The 19,866-nt window shown below is 46.6% G+C and overlaps 1 protein-coding gene across 3 annotated transcripts in view; it reads left to right on the forward strand.

Moving 5' to 3' along the window:
- The window catches only part of LOC119969645 (eyes absent homolog 2-like), a 293,262-nt gene that overhangs the window by 228,927 nt on the left and 44,469 nt on the right, over nt 1–19,866 (forward strand). For all 3 annotated transcript variants that reach the window (XM_038803556.1, XM_038803558.1, XM_038803557.1), the window contains exon 11: nt 18,375–18,464. In XM_038803556.1, the coding sequence (XP_038659484.1) occupies nt 18,375–18,464 (90 nt within the window). The remainder of the gene's footprint in view (nt 1–18,374; nt 18,465–19,866) is intronic.

A 19,866-nucleotide genomic window follows, 5' to 3' on the forward strand; every position in this document is an offset into this window, starting at 1 on the left:
CTTAATTTCAGATTTCCAGCAGCTGCAGTATTTTGCTTTGTTCACAGTAACAGGTTCGCCCGAGAAATGTCAGGACTTAAAGATTTAAATCGTAACGTCATGTTGCATAAACCCGTCTTGCGTTCCCTTGAGGACTGATCTAATCAAAAGTCTTTAAATAATAAAGGAATTTGGTTGGGTAAGTGTAAAGGGACTATTTTCTCGGGGGTGGGGGGGGGGGGGGGGGGGTGGAAATTGCAAACAAGGGGGTCATAATCATTCATTAGAAAATCAACCATTTAGGAGTGAAATCAAGAAGTATTTTTTCATAGAAAGGGTCAAGGAAATGTGGAACTTTCTCCCCCAAAAGGCAGTGGATGCTGGATCAACTAAAATTTTCAAGTTTGAGTGATTAGGAGAGAATGTGGAGTACAGGTGGGCAAATGGAGTGAGGCACAGAGCAGTCATGGTCTGACTGAATGGCAAAACATGCTTGAGGACCTGACTGGCCTACTTCTGCTCCTCTGCATCTCACCCCAACGTTAGGCACTTAACCTTGGCGCATTTCCCACACAATGAGAATGAAATATGGACTGCAGCATTCCCCGACATCATATTAATTTGGATACCGGCAAAAAATAAATTGAAAACTTGTCAACGCCTGATCCGCCCATTCTCGAGACCTTCAAGAAAAGTGTTCCAGTGAGAAAAAATTAAAGAGAGCCTTGTGTTCTATCAAATATAGTGTGATGAAGCTGAAAGTAGTCTATTGTGTTTATGGTGTCGTAAGTGTAGGGGAGTGTACTCTATTAAAATTAGACCTGTATTCAATGTGGATTTAATTGTATGCGAGTCAACCAGAGGTTAGGCAGGGATTAGCGCATTGCTGTGGGCTCTTTGAGCCAATCGAGATTCTGTCGTTTGCAGTTGGAATACAAAGCATGCTCCTTGCAAGGTAGAAACTGACAGCAATAGTTTAATTACTTGGAAACGGTTATCACGGAGACACGCCAGTCTATTCAACTGCAGTTAAAGGCACAAAAAGAAACTTAGCAGTACCTGTTGAATCCTGTAATTATGTCGCAAGGCCTTTAAAACTAAAACTTACTTCAGGGAAATAAAGATCTCCACAATTGAATACGAAAACCCCCAGAAAAACAGGCAGTGTTTTAATGTTGTGTTTAAAAAGACTGGCATGTGGGAGCAAACCATTCTTTAATTGTACCATTTAAAAAAAATCTGCAAATGCTAGAAAAATGCACAGCAGGGGCGAAATCCTCCGACCCCCAGCAGGGTCGGAGAATCTCCTGGGGCCGGCGAAAATCCCGCCCCCGCCATGGCAGAGATTCTCCGCCACCCGGGAATTGGCGGGAGCGGGAATCACGCCACTCCGATCGGCGAGGCCCCTGCGGCGATTCTCCGGCCCAGATGGGCCGAGGTCCCGCCGCTGGGAGGCCTCTCCCGCCACCGAGGTTTGAACCACCTCTGGTGGCGGCGGGATCGGCGCCGCGACCAGGCCCCCGGGGTCCTGGGGGGGGCGCGGGGCGATCGGACCCCGGGGGGTGCCCCCACGGTGGCCAGGCCCGCGATCGGGGCCCCCCGCGCAGACTCCGGGCCAGTGCCCTGGGTGCACTCTTTCTCTTCCGCCGCCGCCACGGCCTCCGCCATGGCGGAAGCGGAAGAGAAACCCACATCGCGCATGCGCCGGTGGTGACGTCAGCGGCAGCTGGCCGCTGACGTCACCGCCGGCGCATGCGCCAACCGGCGAAAGCCTTTCGGCCAGCCCCACTGCCGGGCAGCAGGCCTGAAAGGCCGCTGGCGCCGGTTTTTTGCGCCAGTCTTCTGGTGCCAACCGCTCCGGCGCGGGGCTAGCCCCCAAAGGTGCGGAGAATTCCCCACCTTTGGGGAGGCCCGACCCCGGAGTGGTTGGCGCCACTCCCCTACGCCAGGACCCCCCCCGGGGAGAATCCCGCCCCATGTCAGGCAGCATTGTTAGAGAGAGGAAGGAAAATGGATGTTTCAGGCCGAAGGCCTTATGTCAGAAGAGAAAATACAGCATCTTCGGCCTTTTGCTTTTTGGGCATATTGTTTAGATGTGCGGTTTATTTATAGGGCATACTTGTGTGCCTGAAATACTAGTTTATCAGGGTTTTTTGCACATTATTCAGCATTAATTCAGAATTGAATGTTATTATCCTTAGGCTTGCTGAAAGCAGACCAAGGCAGGCCAGCAGCACGGTTCAATTCCCGTAACAGCCTCCCCGAACAGGCGCCGGAATGTGGCAACTAGGGGCTTTTCACGGTAACTTCATTTGAAGCCTACTTGTGACAATAAGCGATTTTCATTTTTCATTTCATTTTCATTTTGATCAACATACTCACTGCTTCACATCCTGAAGATACTACTTTAGCTACTTATTAAGTGTCTTAAAATGCCTAATTTAAAGAGATTTTCTCTTTACATTATCCCACCACATGCGAGCAAAGTTTGGACATGGCTCCAAGTTAATCCATAATCGAAGCCTACCTTTGGACAGACTCTCAATTGACTCCTCTGTGTTGTGAGCAGGGTGGGACAAGATTCACAACAATGGAACTTACAGCAAACAGATGGGCACAAGTCTTCCCGTCTTTGGATCAGTAAGACGTTTTACAACACCAGGTTAGAGTCCAACAGGTTCGTTTTGAATCACTTGCTTTCAGAGCGCATGCTCCATTCACCTGAGGAAGGAGCTGCGCTCGGAAAGCTAATGATTCGAAACAAACCTGTTGGACTTTAACCTGGTGTTGCAAAACTTCGTACTGTGCTCACCCCAGTCCAACGTTGGCATCTCCACATCTTGCCTTCGGATTGTCAGAGACAATCAATTCCCCATTCTCCCACCTCGCCCACTCACTTACCCATACTGGACCTTTAAACTTACCTGAATGTGGCAGCTAAGAGGTGGCATGCCCTTCTCTTCCTCCGACTCTACACTGCTCCAATCGAGTTCCCCGGGCAATACTCTTCTGCGCTTTTTATTTTACAGCTGGGATCGGACAACCCAGAAAGAAATGCGCAGCAGTGTTGCATCAGGGGAATATTTGCTCGGAGGATTCAGGCCAAGCTGTTTAAACAACCAGCTGCACCAAACAGTCTACAGAATCTATTTGAAATGAGTTTTCCTCGCTCTCTCCCTCCCTCCAATGTCTCTAAATTGTCAGACCGCTTGTTCAATTCTGGATGAGCAGAAATTTACTTGAGGTAAATATTGGGAACACTCATCATCAGCCACTTGACAAACTCTGGTCCCCAGTCACCTACTCGAACGTTCTCTCAATTGGCCTCTGGTATGAGGGGGTTGATAAAAGGCTAAGTAAACGGGGCTCATATTCTCTGGAATTTAGAAGAATGAGAGGCAATCTCATTGAAACCGAACGTTCTGAGGGGGTTTGATAGGATAGGCACAGAGGGGTTGTTTTTAAAGCCTCTCTCTCTGTCCGTGAGAAACTCGACGTGGGCTCAAAATTTGGAGAGTCGAAAAACATGTTCTGTCCGACATGATTGGAGTAGTGCAAATCGTGCCACACAAATCCAGGAACCTCATTTTAATACATCAGCATGTCATTAGCGAGCACTCTCACCAGACCTTCACTCCTCACGGAATATTCGCCGGGGTCAGTGTGGTGTCATTTACAACAGGTCTGCAAACGCATGAACCTGGCGGCTTCACCTCCGAGGGGGATATCGGAGGTGAGCCCTCAGGCATCCATGATTCCCAGGCTCTTCACTGCTCAGAGTGCACCGGAGAGGACGTGGGGGACACAGATAAATTCAACTCGGGGCTGGGGGTCAGTAGCTCATTCTTGGGGCGAGGGGTTGCTAAAAGGCCTTACCGTCCATTCACTTTGGGCTGCCCCTTGAGTGGTCTAGAGGCTGTCATGCAGGCATGTCTTCCTGTGTCTCCTTGCTGGGCCTGTGGCCAAGCCACTTCAGAGGGTGCGCCATCCTTACTGGGAGCCAGAAATTGGGTAACAGAAGGTGAATACTGAAGGTCAGCACTGGGAGCGACTGATGAAACTGGGCGGAGTCCAATGAGAAGGCAAGCTGCAAGGGCAGAGTGGGCATCTCAGGAATGGCTTACATCCCTCGTTCATGAGTAATGAAGACCCTCTCACTTGGGAAAGCACGAATGAACTGTGCATGGAACCCAATACACAGGAACAATTCGAAGTACCAAGGGATTGAACTCCACTGACTATCAATTGTATTTGTCTCGGAAGCTTGTCTTTCACAAATGATTGTGTAAGGGCTGTGAAATGGGAGAATGAGGGTGCCCTCTGGATGTGTGTTTATCTTATTGCAGGCTTTACTCTATTCAGCTGTGCCTTGTCACAAGAGGCATTCAATTAATTGGAATACAATTTCACCTTTCATTGGCAACTCAACAATGCCAATGAGATATGCAAAGCTAAAGAGAACTGCCACTGATTTGAGTCCCAAGAATTGACCCCTAATGCTCAATCAAGAGTTCACATCACACAGGATACACTGATGTGACCCCAAAAGCAAGGCTTCATGGTGAAGTCACCACTCACTTTGGTTTCTTTCTCTTTTCAGTGCATGATTCTGGAGCATCATGGGCCTATCAAGTTGGTGTTTCTACTACATCATAGAATCCCTACAGTTCAGAAGGAGGCCATTCAGCCGGTCGAGTCTGCACCGACCCTCTGAAAGCGCGCCCTACCAAGACCCACTCCGCCGCCCTATCCCCATAACCCCACCTAACCTGCACATCTTTGGATTGTGCTGGCACTCATCAAATCAGCTATTGCCTCCCAGGTGAAGGTGGAAACCCTGCTGGTGGGCCGCCTCCCAGATTGCGGGTACAGGACTTTCCGCCTCTGTTGCACCCCACCCACTTTTCTTTAAGAGAAGTCAGATTCCAGAAATCCCGCCGGTCCAGTGGGTGGGATTTACTCTGCTTTTCTCGCCGGGGCTGACACTTCACCGTTTTTGGGTAATATTCACCCAGAGATTGCTTCCGCTGGTCGGGGAATCTAAAACACAGGGGCACAGTCTCAGGATGAGAAGCTGATCACTTGGGGCTGAGATGAGGGGAAATTACTTCACTCAAATGGTTGTGAATCTTTTGCATCCCTCCTTCATAAGTAATGAAGACCCTCTCACTTGAGGAAGCACAAATGAACTGTGCATGGAACCCAATACTGAGGAACAATTCGGAGTACCAAGGGGTTAAGCTCTACTGAATATCAATTGTATTTGTCTCGGAAGCTTGTCTTTCAGAAATTATTGTGTAGGACTGTGAAATGGGAGAATGAGGGTGTCCTCTCGATGTGTATTTGTCTTATTGCAGGCTTTACTCCAATCAGCTGTGCCTTGTCACAAGAGGCATTCCATTGATTGGAATACAATTTCACCTTTCATTGGAAACTCAACAGTGCCAATGAGATATGCAAAGCTAAAGAGAACTGCCACTGATTTGAGTCCCAAGCATGGAAGTAATTGCAACTGAAACACCTACAATCTCTCCAGCCACTTCACTAAACACCCTAGATTGCAGGCCATCAGGTCCAGGAGACTTGTCAAACTTCATATCTTCTAATTGCCTTTATTTATACATAAGGCACCAGCTTCAGACCCAAATTTCTCGCCCTCAGATCAATCTATCATGTTATGATCACTTTTACCAAGAGGATCTTTTACTGAGATGCCATGAATTAATCCTACGCCATTACACATGACCAGGTCTGAAATATCCTCTTCCCTGGTTGGTTCTCGAATATATGTTTGAGAAAACAGTATTGAATGCATTCTATGCACTATTCCTCCGGGCTGCATTCGCCAATTTGATTCATCCACTCTATGTGAAGATTAAAGTCTCCATGGTTATTTCAGCAGCTTTCTTACAATTTGTATGATTTCCTGATTTATACTCTGTCCTGCAGTATGGATACTATCAGGGGGCCGATAAACCATTCCCACTAGTGTCTTCTTTCTTTTGCTATTTCTTTTCTCAACCCAACTGATTCTACATTTGATTTCCTGGAGCATAATTATTTCTTACCAATGTATTGACTTCATCTTTTATTAACAGAGCTACTCAACCTCCTTTTCATTCTTCCTGTCCTTCTGAAAGATCAAATGTCCTTGAATATTCAGGTCCCAGCCATGGTCACTTCACAATGCTGATCATGTCATACTCATTTCTATTTTGGTATTAATTCATCCTTCTTGTTAATAAATGTTGCATGCATTCAGATAAAGAGCACACACATACCAACACACACACACAAACCAACACACATCAACATATACACACACTCACCAACACACATATATAACACACACACACAAATCAACACACGCATCAACACACTCCAACACATATACATACATACAAACACACACACGGCAACACACACACAATACACACATATCAACACCAACACACCCACACACACACCAACACATGCACACCGACCCACTCCAACACATACACACACTAACGCACATTCCACACACACTAACTCACATTAACACACACATACCAACGCACACACCAACACAAATCAACGCAGACTAACACACACACACATCAACACACCCACACACAGAGCAACACACACACACCAACACACATACACCAACACACATACACCACCACACATATACCACACACATACACCAACACACATATACCACCACACATACACCAACACACATATACCACACACATACACCAACACACATACACCAACACACATACACCAACACACATACACCAACACACATATACCACACACATACACCAACACACATACACCACCACACATATACCACACACATACACCAACACACATATACCACCACACATACACCAACACACATATACCACACACATACACCAACACACATACACCAACACACATACACCAACACACATACACCAACACACATATACCACACACATACACCAACACACATATACCACACACATACACCAACACACATACACCAACACACATATACCACACAGATACACCAATACACATACACCAACGCACATATACCACACACATATACCAACACACATACACCAACACACATATACCGCACACATACACCAACCCACATATACCACACACATATACCGCACACATACACCAACACACATGCACCAACTTACATACACCAACGCAAATGCACACCAGCACACACACACCAACACACACATACACACCAATGCACACATACCCCAACACACACATACACCAACACACACACACACTAATTTGCACACCAACAGACACACACACACCAACACACACATACATCAATGCACACACCCGCACATTCAACACACACATAGAAACACATCAGCACACACACATGCCAACACACACAAATAAACACACATAAACCAACGCATACACAGTGTTTAGTTTAAAACGTTTTCCATAGCGCTAGTTACATGATTTGCCAGTACATTGGTCCAAGTTTAGTTCAGCTCAAGGTCGTCCCAAGCTTTTCAGCTATGTCTTTTGTACCCACGAGGATCCACGACAACTGGATTCTTCCCTTCCCCCTCCAAGTTCCTCGGCTGTCCCAAGGAGATGTCCTTAACGCCGGCATCAGACAGCAACAGAGCCTTTGGGACTCGCACTCCTGACTGCAGAGAACAGTGTCTAGCCCCCTAACCACACTGTCCCCAACAATAACTACATTAATTTTTGCTGCCCACTTGACTGATCCCCTGTACCAAGGTGCTGCGGTTAGTTTGCTCATCCTTCCTACAGTCCCTGCTCTCGACCATAAAAGTTGCAAGAACGTCAAACCTGCAGGACAATTGCAAGGGCTGAGGCCCTTCCCTTCCTACATTCTGGATCCACATACCTGCTTCACTTGCAGTCACACCTGCTGGTCCTGACCACAGACCAAATGCAAAGAACTTAGCCTAAAGGATGTGGCTGCCTCTTGGAACTAAGTATCCAGGTAAATTTCTCTCTCTTTGGCACAGCGCAGTGACTGAAGTTCAGACTCCAGCTCATCAACTCTGAGCCAAAGTTTTCTTAGCTGCAAACTCTTACTGCAGACTACGCAGGTGTCCAATAGCTTCTACATGCTACAGCTGCAACACATCATCTGCCCTGCCACCTTTACTTTGTTTCCATTTAACTAATTAGATTTCAGGTTTAGAATATCACAAAATGATTACCTATAGTTTTATTGAGGACTTTAACTCATAACATTATGCATTTAATATAAAACCTTTTTGTCCCAGTCCCCAGTTTTGACAGAAAAAAAATCTTTAGTCTCACCTAACCTAGAGGGGCTGGTTTAGCACTGTGGGCTAAACAGTTGGCTTGTAAAGCATAACAAGGCCAGCAGCGCGGGTTCAATTCCCGTATCAGCCTTCCCGAACAGGCGGCGAAATGTGGCGACTACTAACTTAATTTGAAGCCTATTTGTGACAATAAGCAATTTTAATTTTTTAATTTTGATTAACACTTACCTGAAGACCTAATTAATGACCTGGGCTATAACCCTTGCGTCTCACTGTCCCCAGTATCCTCTCTAGACCACTCCTTTTTGTGAAGGACAGAACAGCACCTCCTCCCTTAATTCCCCAAATTCCTGGATTTAAGCACTCACTCACCACCTGCCACGTGCGAAGACACCATTTAAAAGCCTGATTCCATTTCTAACTGCAAGCTGGTGTAACGCAGTCAAAATGGCTCCTGTCCTTAAGTCTGCTGTATTGCTGCCTCTCCCCTTTGCAAAGTGGTTCTGCTCACCACGTGACACTTTAAACTATATAGCAAGATGCAATATTAGACAATGGCTTCAGTCCCCCCCAACACGGCTAAATCACTGGCTTTGAAAGCAGACCAAGGCAGGCCAGCAGCACGGTTCAATTCCTGTACCGGCCTCCCCGAACAGGCCGGAATGTGGCGACTAGGGGCTTTTCACAGTAACTTAATTTGAAGCCTACTCGTGACAATAAGCGATTTTCATTTTCATTTAACTGAAGAAATTTCCGTTCATCCAGAATCTGAAGCTGGACAAGGCATCTGGTAATTTAGAGAGAGTGGAGGGATTCAGAGACAGACTTATTTTTTGAATAGATTTTGTAAACTGTTTGCTGCAGTTCACTGTTTGAATAGCAGATAATTTCTGAGTAAATAGACTTCTAGTTTGCTGCAAAATGCACTGTTTGCTGTGAGCTTCTCCTACCCTGCATCCAACGTAATAATAATCTTTATTAGTTGATGGAACCATCAATTCACTAGACACGTGCTTTAAGATATGAACAGTGGTTTTAATCTACTTACAACAGAGCCAGCCTGTTCCGCGTTGAACTCTCGATGAACTGAACGACTGGCTCTGAGCATTGGTATTTATACAGCAGTCCAGGGGGACGAGTCATGGGCGGAGCCACGGGTGGAGCCCTGTACAAACTCCTAAGCATTCCCAGCGCTACTCCCCCTAGTGGTCGGGCAACGCAACTGCACTTACAAATGCATGGTCCCATGTATATACAATACAGTGTGAATTACGGAGTTACATTCACCACATTAGCGTCACAAGTAGGCTTACATTAACACTGCAATGAAGTTACTGTGAAAATCCCCTAGTCTCTACATTCCAGCGCCTGTTTGGGTACACAGAGGGAGAATTCAGAATGTCCAATTCACCTGACAAGAACATCTTTTGGGACTTGTGGGAGGAAACCGGAGCACCCGGAGGAAACCCACGCAGACACGGGGAGAACGTGCAGATTGCGCACAGACAGTGGCTCAAGCTGGGAATTGAATTTGGGTCCCTGGCGCTGTGAAGCAACAGTGTTAATCACTGTGCTGCCATGCTATTGCTCACACTATCGCAGTTTGTTACTTTATATTTTGACTGTTGAAATTTAGGGCTGAATTTTTTACATTCTTGCACTGTCGGCCGACATGCGCGGTTAGCTGGATCCATCCCACCGGAGTAGGGATAGGGGAGCAACAGGACTCTGCATCCAAAAGCGGCAGATCACCAATTCAGCTGGCTAAATGCCAATGAAACCTATTGGAGCCTCCAGGTCGGGGAACAGGGAAGCGGCTTGGAGGTGGCCTCCAATAAAGCTGTTGGATTGAGAGCACATCCATTCTTGGGCCCCCTCCCTCTCATTTAACTTGAGAGGTGAGCTTCTGCGTGTTCTGAGCTGGTATATATTGGCCATCAAGCTTGGATATCAGACTCAGTATCCTTAATTGGAGATCACACCCGCCCTCTGACCACTAATTGGCCAATTCGAGGAAAACCACAGCTGAATCAATGTTTCCCACAAAGTGCAGGCTTTTGAACCCAATTTGAATTTTTTTTTTACTGAATATTGTGTACACAATTCATTTTTCCAATTAAGGGGCAATTTAGCGTGGCCAATCCACCTAGCCTGCACATCTTTGGGTTGTGGGGGCGAAACCCATGCAGACACAGGGAGAATGTGCAAACTCCACATGGACAGTGACCCAGAGCCGAGATCGAACCTGGGACCTCGGCGCCGTGAGGCAGCAGGGCTAACCCACAGCGCCACCGTGCTGCTCCCCCAATTTGAATCTGATGGCAGGGTCCTAAAGACTGCAGGGAAAATCCTTCCCTCAGAATCATTCCTGATATCTAATGTTGCATTCCTTGTACTGAGGCATGAAAGAAGGAGCCTGACTATCTATAACACCTTACATCCAGAAAGCTTTTTTCAACAACTTTAATGTTTGAAGTGTAGTCACTGTACACAAAAAGGTCCCATCAACAGCACTGAGAGTAAAGGCCCATTATCCTGTTTTGGTGATGTTGGTTGAGGTGGTAAACGATGACCAAGACATCTGGAGAACTCCTTGCTCTTCATCTTCAAAAACACTGCCATGGTTTATTTGACATCCACCTAAACAGGCGTCCAAGCAAAGTCCTTTCTAACAATGTGGCAATTCCCTCAGCACTGCATGAAAATACCAGCTTAGATTTCTATGCTCAAGTTCTGAAGTGAAACTGAAACCCTATTAACTCAGTGGTCAAACACTACCACTGAGCCAAGCGGACACTTACACTTTCAAAATTTCCTTAATGTACATGTGATTTGAAATTATTACACACAAGAACAAATAAACTGAAATTGTAGTTTATTGGTTTACAAGTATGTCACTTTACCTCATTTATGATAGTGTGTATGCTAGATTATGTATGTGGACAGTTTGTATATGGTGACGAAAGGTCGTGGGTGGGGGGTGGCATTGATGGTGGTGGCTAGGGCTTCACTTTGTGACCACAGCATGGTAGCACAGTGGGTAGCACCGTCACTTCACAGCTCCAGGGTACCAGGTTCGATTCCCGGCTTGGGTCACTGTCCGCCTTGTGCAGAGTCTGCACGTTCTCCCCGTGTCTGCGTGGGTTTCCTCCAGGTGCTCCGGTTTTCTTCCACAAGTCCCAAAAGAAGTGCTGTCAGGTGAATTGGATATTCTGAATTCTCCCTCCGTGTACCTGAACAGGCACCGGAATGTGGCAACTAGGGGTTATCACAGTAACTTCATTGCTGTGTAAATGTAGGTCTATTTGTGACAATAATAATGATTATTATTATGAACATTGGTAATCAGTGGTCCTTGTTCCACGTCTACCTCAAACGCAAGGCAAAGTTGTAATCAGACCTCATTTCAGTGGATTAAAAGGCTATGGGTAGCCAAACAAGCATCTTGATGTTGCTTTCCACATAGGACCTCACAAATTGAGAATGGTCCTGACATTGTGCAGCTCACAGGGAGGTCTAGAGAGTGTGGAACAAAAGCAAATGGGGAAAATCCAGCCCATCAGAAGGTCCGCAGTAGTTTTCTGGCTCGAGGACGGACTCCTCTGGGCAAAATCTAACAGGCGCACCGCACCTGAACCACGGTGTGAAGCGGCTGGTAAACCTCACATAAAGCCTCTCGCGGGATTTACCCGGCTTGCCACACCTCGCGAAATCTAACAGCCGCATGTTTCTTGGCGGTGCGCCATATGCCGGCAGTGGGATTCTATCTTCCCACCGCTTGTCAATGCGATATCCCATTGAAGGCACCCTGTGCCACCGGGAAACACGTGGGCGAGGGTGGGCTGTCGGCAGAAAAGTGAATCATAATGGCCGGAGAAATCCGGTGCCTGTTTCCTTCAGACGCATTAATTGGTAGAGGGGATATTAAAACCATTTGAGTTTTTCTACAGTAAATAATATATACTTGTCAAAAAGGAAATAATACTGATCTATTTCACTGCAATCTGTTATCCTATTGATCATGTAACAAGAAGAATTGTTGGCCACTGAGGGTCAACAGTAGTGAACTGTTGAATATAAACAGAAACATTTACCAACCTGGTTGTTGGATCATACAACGATAATTAGAACATAAAACAGTACAGCACAGAACAGGCCCTTCAGCCCTCGATGTTGTGCCGAGCAATGATCACCCTACTTAAACCCATGTATCTACCCCATACCCTTAACCCAACAACCCCCCCATTAACCTTATTTTTTAGGACACTAAGGGCAATTTATCATGGCCAATCCACCTAACCTGCACATCTTTGGACTGTGGGAGGAAACCGGAGCACCCGGAGGAAACCCACGCACACACGGGGAGGACGTGCAGACTCCACACAGACAGTGACCCAGCCGGGAATAAAACCTGGGACCCTGGAGCTGTGAAGCATTTATGCTAACCACCATGCTACCGTGCTGCCCAGATTGTATGTTGAAAATGGACAAATCAATTTGCAAGTGATGAACTTTAGACGGAGGAATGGGGAGAAGCAATATAATCCAAATTGTGCAGTTTTGAAGGGAGTGCAGGATGGTAGGACAAGGTTATGAATGCTATTTTCTAAATTTACAAACGCATAAAGGATCCTTGGCTCTCTGAGCAGAGACATAATGCCCAGTAGAAAAGAGGTTGTGCCAAACCATTCTAAAACATTGGTTAGGCGTCTGCTGGAGGTTTTGTGCCCAAATCCGGGCACCACACTTTAAGGAAGGGTTTGCAAGGCCTTGGAGATGTTGCAGAGGAGACACCAGGTGCCGGGATTCTCCGTTGTGAGTCCGCCCCACTACTGCTGCTAGCGAGGACGGAGAATTTGTCACTCGGCCAAATCTCCCATTCACTTCACCGGAGAATCCCGCTGCCGTGAACGGACAGAGAATCCGGTTCCGCCCGAGAATGATACTGGGGATAAGGGAATCGGTTCTGTCGGAGAGCCTAGAGTGGTTGTAATTATTCTCCTCAAAGCAGAGAAGGTTAGGGAAGATTTAATAGAAGTGTTTGAAATTGTGATTTATTTTAATGGACTAACTAATGTGTGTTTTTCAGGTCAGTCAGAGTTGGGCCTGGCGGACATAGAATTTGGGGCAGGAAGCGCTACAGCAACAAAAAGATTTAAATATTATAACACTGCCTTACTCACCACTGTTAGGACACATCCCAGTCTGAAAGTTACCACCGGAAGCAAAGAAACAAATTGTAGACCATGTTTATTGGATTAAAATCTAGGTCGTGGAACCTAAATGAAATACTTATCATTCTGAAAGCGAGTAACTTCTCATTTTTGTTTGAGTTTAACTCTTCAGTTACAATGTTCATTAATGTTCCAATCATTTGTAACCCTCAGTCAAATTCTAGATACATTAATTCAATGTAAACATGATCCATATTCCCTGTCCCAAAGCAATCACCTTGCATCTACAAGAATGGTTTTCTGTAATGTTATAATACAGGCCTCACAAAGGGTCATATACTTATGGAGAATCCGATACCAACCTCTGAGGCATCAAGCTCACAGAACATTCAAAATCCAGCATAAACCGTCCTGCGATCACATCCCTTTATCTCCATGCCAAGCTTTTGATAACCAAGGTCAAACTGACAGTAAAATTCAAATTTCTGGGTGAAAATTTTCTCAACGGTAAATTTCACATAAGAGGATGAAAATATTGAAAAATCATCTGTGAGAGAAATGGAGAAACCCCTTTCCCTTCCCCTCCCAAAAATGCTGCTGTACTACCGCAGTATTCATCATTGCAATCTGACCTAAAGAACTCCTTACAGTAGCCTGTCAACACACGGGTGACAAGCTCCACGCTGCCCCTGCTCCAACGCTGAATGAAAATGAAAATATCTGTTGTAAATCCACTTTGACATGAAAACCACATTTTCTCCAGCTGTGCCTCCCCAGGCAACTTGCCCAGTTTTATAAAGGGGAATTTTGCGTCATTTGCAATGATTGGTGATGGGGTGCCCGGGCTAATGTGAATTGGGGGGGTGGGGGGGTGGGTGGGGGGCGGGGGGGGGGGGGGGGGGTGGAGACACACTCTTGTTTGAGGGTTTTTTTTAATGTTAACAATTCAACACCAGCTGTTGAAGGTTCTGGAGCAATGCAGACCCAGCTCCGCAATGTCCAATTTCGCACAACAAGCCTAAAACACGAGTAAAGCCCCTCATTTAAAATGTGAGTCATTGTGATGAAGTGCAACGGAAAGCCTGAATATTCCATTTCCTATAAAGGTGTCATGTCACAGAACTCAAGCATTTAAAAAAAACACTGATATGGCTCAGGGACTAAGAGCAAATAACAAAAGCGTGAAGTATTTTTTTAAATTCACAAAGGCACAAGATGGGAATGCGAGGCACTTCACATTTGAAACACATGGGGCAGGATTTTCAGATGGCAGGGTTTCCTACCCCACCACCCAATCACAGGTCACAGCAGCCCCAGAATCATTTGACAGAATAATTCTCTGGAAATGGGACTTCCACCCCTTTTAGGGCTGAGGCCCCGCCTCAGAAAGCTGCCAGTCAATCCGATTGGCTGACAGTTCTGTAGTCCCAGCAACGACATTGGCGCAAGTGGTCACTCCCCGCATTCAGAGTCCCAGAGACCAGGAGCAGCTAAGTCCGGGATGTCTCATTGCAGGGAGGGGAGTTGAGGCCGGGGAGGTGGGAAGAGGGGGCTGGGATTCTTGATGACGGGGCCAAGGGTTGGGGGGGGGGAGGGGGGGGGGTGAGAACCAGCAAGGGACAAGGGAGCAGACCTTGAGAGTGGGTGGGGCAGTCAATGTGGAAAAGGGGTCTTTGAGGCAAAGTGCCCCTTCTTCCCACCTGAGGACCGAGCAGGATGATTGGCTGGGCTTTCCCACCTGCCCCCTCCCAACGCACTTTCTTCCCTGAACTCCTCATGCCATGAAGCAGCCCTTAAGTTGCTGAGAATAGATCACCTAAGGACCTCAATTGGGGCAAGGCTGCCCTAGGCTTCGCCAACAGGGGATGGCAAAATTCTGCCTATGATTGTCAATACATGTGTCCTACCTACAGCCCACTCCCGTGACAGTAGAAGCACAACTAGTTCTCTATCACGTCTTATGCTTTACCTATAACTATCTGACAATTAATTGTGATGAGACCATCATAAATGAAACATTAAGACACAAAATTGCAGTGGGTGGGAAATGGAATGAAAAGTATCTTTTAAGAATGAAAGAAAAAATGTGAATGTTTGTTTGTGTAACCCATAGTTATTGCAATTAGTATATAATATATAAATCCTGTGACTATTACGTTATCTAAATACAGTGTGTTACTCTCTGCTACCCAAAGTGTTCAATGCAAAGTTTCTGCCTAGATTTGTGCTAACTCTCTCACCTGACTCAGAAGGTTGTGGAGTCAGGTCCTGCTGTACAGACTTGAACACTTAATAGAAACCGACATTTCGATGCAGTATTGAGAGAACACTGCCCGATCAGACGAGCCATGAAATCCATTTTCCCCTTCAAATGGATGTAAAATATCCCAAGCTAGAAGGACAGGGGAGTTCTCTTAAAGTACTAGCCAATTTGGCCAGGTTTACTTGGGTGCTGTGGTGAAAGTTGTACACACCGGATTAATTATTACGGGCAGCACGGTAGCATGATGGTTAGCATAAATGCTTCACAGCTCCAGGGTCCCAGGTTCGGTTCCCGGCTGGGTCACTGTCTGTGCGGAGTCTGCACGTCCTCCCCGTGTGTGCGTGGGTTTCCTCCGGGTGCTCCGGTTTCCTCCCACAGTCCAAAGATGTGCGGGTTAGGTGGATTGGCCATGCTAAATTGCCCGTAGTGTCCTAAAAAGTAAGGTTAAGGGGGGGTTGTTGGGTTACGGGTATAGGGTGGATACGTGGGTTTGAGTAGGGTGATTATTGCTCGGCACAACATCGAGGGCCGAAGGGCCTGTTCTGTGCTGTACTGTTCTATGTTCTATGTTCAACCTTTAACCCTTAACCATAGTCATTGTAACAGATTGGGCACGATTGAACAACCACACAGTGCCTGTAAAGCAGTGCGCCCTGGCGCAACGTGGCAATAGAAACCGGGGGACCCCGCTCCCAGGATCTATCTGGCTGCAACGCCTCGCATTGTGGGCAGGATCACTCTAATATGCAGTTTCCCGAGGCACTGGGATCTATCCCCGTTATCTTGGAGACCTCCACAAATGTGGTCCAGACGGAATGGCACGTGTGGGGGTCTGCCAGGGGATCGGAGGCCCCTGGGTGCATACATTTTTGGCAGGGTGGCACCCTGACACTGCTGGTGTCACCCTGTCCCTGCCAGGCTGGCACTGTCAAGGTGCCCAGGGGCACTGCCAGCTGGCAGAGCACTGCCAGTGTACAAGGTTGACACTGCCAACTTGGCATTTTTCACACGGTGGCGATCGGGCCAGGGATGGGCAGGGCCTGGGGAACCCCTCATAGTGAATTGGGGCTTTGATGGGGGGGGGGGGGGGTTGTGGAACACATTAGAGGCACCAGAGATCGGGATGCCATTTAAAAATGGCATCCTGATCTCTCTCTGCACTGAGGCGTTCTGGCGAGTGGAGCTCCTCAGTGCACAAAACGGGGCTATGTGCGGCCACAGTTGTGTGATCCTGATCCCAGCTGAGTCCCCCTATCTGACCTGAGTGTCATCCGATAGTGTAGAGTTTCTCGGTGCTGTGAGCGCCGGGAATCACCCGAAGAAACACACTCACTATGGGACTTTGTTCCCATTTAGTTCAATCTCGCCCATTGTTTGTATCCTACCTCATTGCTGTTTGTGGAATATTGGTGTGCGCAAAGCAGCTGCCTGAACTTGTAAAGACACCGGGCGCGATTCTCCCAGACAGGGAGAAATCGTAAGGCTGGCGTCAAATCCGGGCAGTTTGACGCCAGCCTCCCCCTCCCCGACCGGGAACCGATTCTGGTCCCCGGTCGCGCCTAGTATGCCGCGGCCGTGAACTCCGGCATCGCGGGCTTAACGAATTTCGTTAAGCCCGCTTGCCAGAGTTTGCGCCGGCTGACGCGTCACATGACGTCAGCCGCGCATGCGCAGATTGGAAGACTCCAACCCGCGCATGCGCGGATGACGTCATCGCGCATTTGCACAAAACCCGCGCATGCGCGGGCCGGGATTCCTCTCAGCTACCCTGCAAAGTGATACAGCGGGGCGGCGGAAGGACAAAGAGTGCGCGGGAATCGGACCCGCTGCCCGCGATCGGTGGGCACCGATCGCGGACCCATGGCACCCTTGGCACAGCCGTGGTACTGCCGTGCCAATCGGTGCCATGGTTTTCAAAATCGGGACTTTACGGCCATTTTTACGAACGGCCAGACCAGGTGTGTTTGCCGTTCGTAAAAACAGCCGTAAAGGGCTTGGACTTCGGCCCATCGGCCAGCTGAGAATCGCTGCTGGCCGTAAAAAAACAGCGGCAGCGATTCGTGTCGGGAGTCGGGCGTGGGGGGGGGGGGGGGAGAATAGCGGGAGGGCGTCAGACTAGCGTGGCCGTAAAAATTTACGAACCCCGCTATTCTCCGCACCGTCGTGAGTGCGGAGAATTGCGCCCAACATATCAATGAAAGTTCTTTCTTTATGCTTCATCCTGTTAGTTCTGTATGACTTGGGTGAACATTAGTTATTGTGTTACATTCGAGATGTTACTCAAAGGGTGCATTGCTGTGATTCACACTGTACATGCTCTCTGTACCTGTGAATCATATTGTGTATAAATCCATCGATAAAATTAATTGATCAGTCTATGATGTTTTTGACGGCTAAAAAGTATTTTATAAAATGCCACTAAAGGAATGGAAATAAAGAAATAAATAATTACCTCTTCGCGTTTAAAGATATGTCTAAAGGTTGTTACTAGGATTCACGGAACTGGAACTTAAATCTACTTGTAATAAAAGCAAAAATATTCAGCATGTCTGGCAGCGCCTGTGAAGAAAGAAGCAGAGTTATTGTTTCAAGTTGTGACCTTTATTTCAGATTTCCAGCAACTGCAGTATTTTGCTTTTGGCTTAAATCTGCCACCTCTTCTTTTGACAGGATACACCCACTGCAGTGTCGCTTGGATTGCGAATGGAGGAAATGATTTTTAATTTGGCCGACATGCACCTATTCTTCAATGACTTAGAGGTAAGGAGGAACTTTACTTGAACAAACCAAGGCCATTGTGGAATGCTAAGTCAGGTTTCGAAATTACCTGCATATCCGTAATCGCCCTGCCAAATAGGTTCAGACATACCTGTCAGTGATGATGAGACATTTCAAAATAACACGAATTTTATTCGGCTTATCCTGTACTCATGTTTTTTAAAATCCGCTTTCCTTCTCAGTTCTCCCGAAGGCAGTGTCTCACTCTGCGATATGGCTCCACAGGCACTGGCAATGTTCCAATACCTCACTCTTAAGTGACTGTATCTCCCATGTATGCCTGAGAGAAAATGTTGAAAAGGTATTCAACCAAAGTGAAATGGGAACAGGGTGAGCCAACAAATAGAGCGTAAAATTGGTTCTGGGCCATAGGAGAAAACAGATGATCTTATATTGGTTGCTGTTATACAGGCCGTCCAGTATTCAATATGGGTCTGATTATCTGGCAGGGTGTTTAGCCGGTGGTCAGTGTGTAATAGTCCAAGGCCATTTACAACCCCTCTGACTATTATCTGCACATTTGCACTGGATACAGTCAGGGTTGACAATTAACCCTGGCTGACGTCTGCCTCCTGTTGAACAGAATGCAGACCCCCCCCCCCTCCCCCCCAACAACTGCACCAGTTGAGCTCAGAGCAGGCCTGCAAACAGCTCTAGAACTATTCTCACCTAGAACACCAGGTGGCACATTTACCCATTGACCTGCATTCACTCGCAATGAATCACTGTCTTAATTCTGCAGCTGTGTTTTTCAATTCGGTTATTTATGCTTTTTTGCATTTTGTATGAATTAAGTGCATTTGATCCAATGAAATGGACTAGATGGGACCATTTATATCAGAGCTATGTTCACTTGGACATATTTTAGTGTTCAAATAACATCAGGCATGTATATACAAAAAGATGCAGGTAATCCAAACTCATTTCCTGTCTGTAATTTTTGAAGAATTTCCTCAGCAAGAAATCTGATAATCCTCACATTTCCAGCACAATGCATATCTGATATTATCCAACCCTTATAAAGTGACCCAAGAATGTTAATACTCAATGTTCTTCTTCATAATTCTTGCACCTATATGCATGTTTGCTTAAGACGATTCTTGTCTTAGCAGGTAAGTACAGACTCTTGAATTTTTGGCACTATATTTAATAAAATCATATTTGAGGCCTGAATTAAGGAAAAAATGATTCAGGATTCTAGGTCTTTTTAATAAACAATTGTGCGTTTGTTCAGATCGGAGCAGTAAAGGCCAATTTACGTAATGCAAAGCGGTTAAAATTCGTGAAAGGGATGGTAAATAATTGAAATGTTGGCATTAAGTGTTCAGAGTTTTGGTTTTGTAAGCCTGATGATTGCCTTTAGGACGGAAAATGAGGGATCTTG

Source organism: Scyliorhinus canicula, chromosome 7, assembly GCF_902713615.1.
Source record: "Scyliorhinus canicula chromosome 7, sScyCan1.1, whole genome shotgun sequence".
In the NCBI taxonomy this organism is placed as follows: domain Eukaryota; kingdom Metazoa; phylum Chordata; class Chondrichthyes; order Carcharhiniformes; family Scyliorhinidae; genus Scyliorhinus; species Scyliorhinus canicula.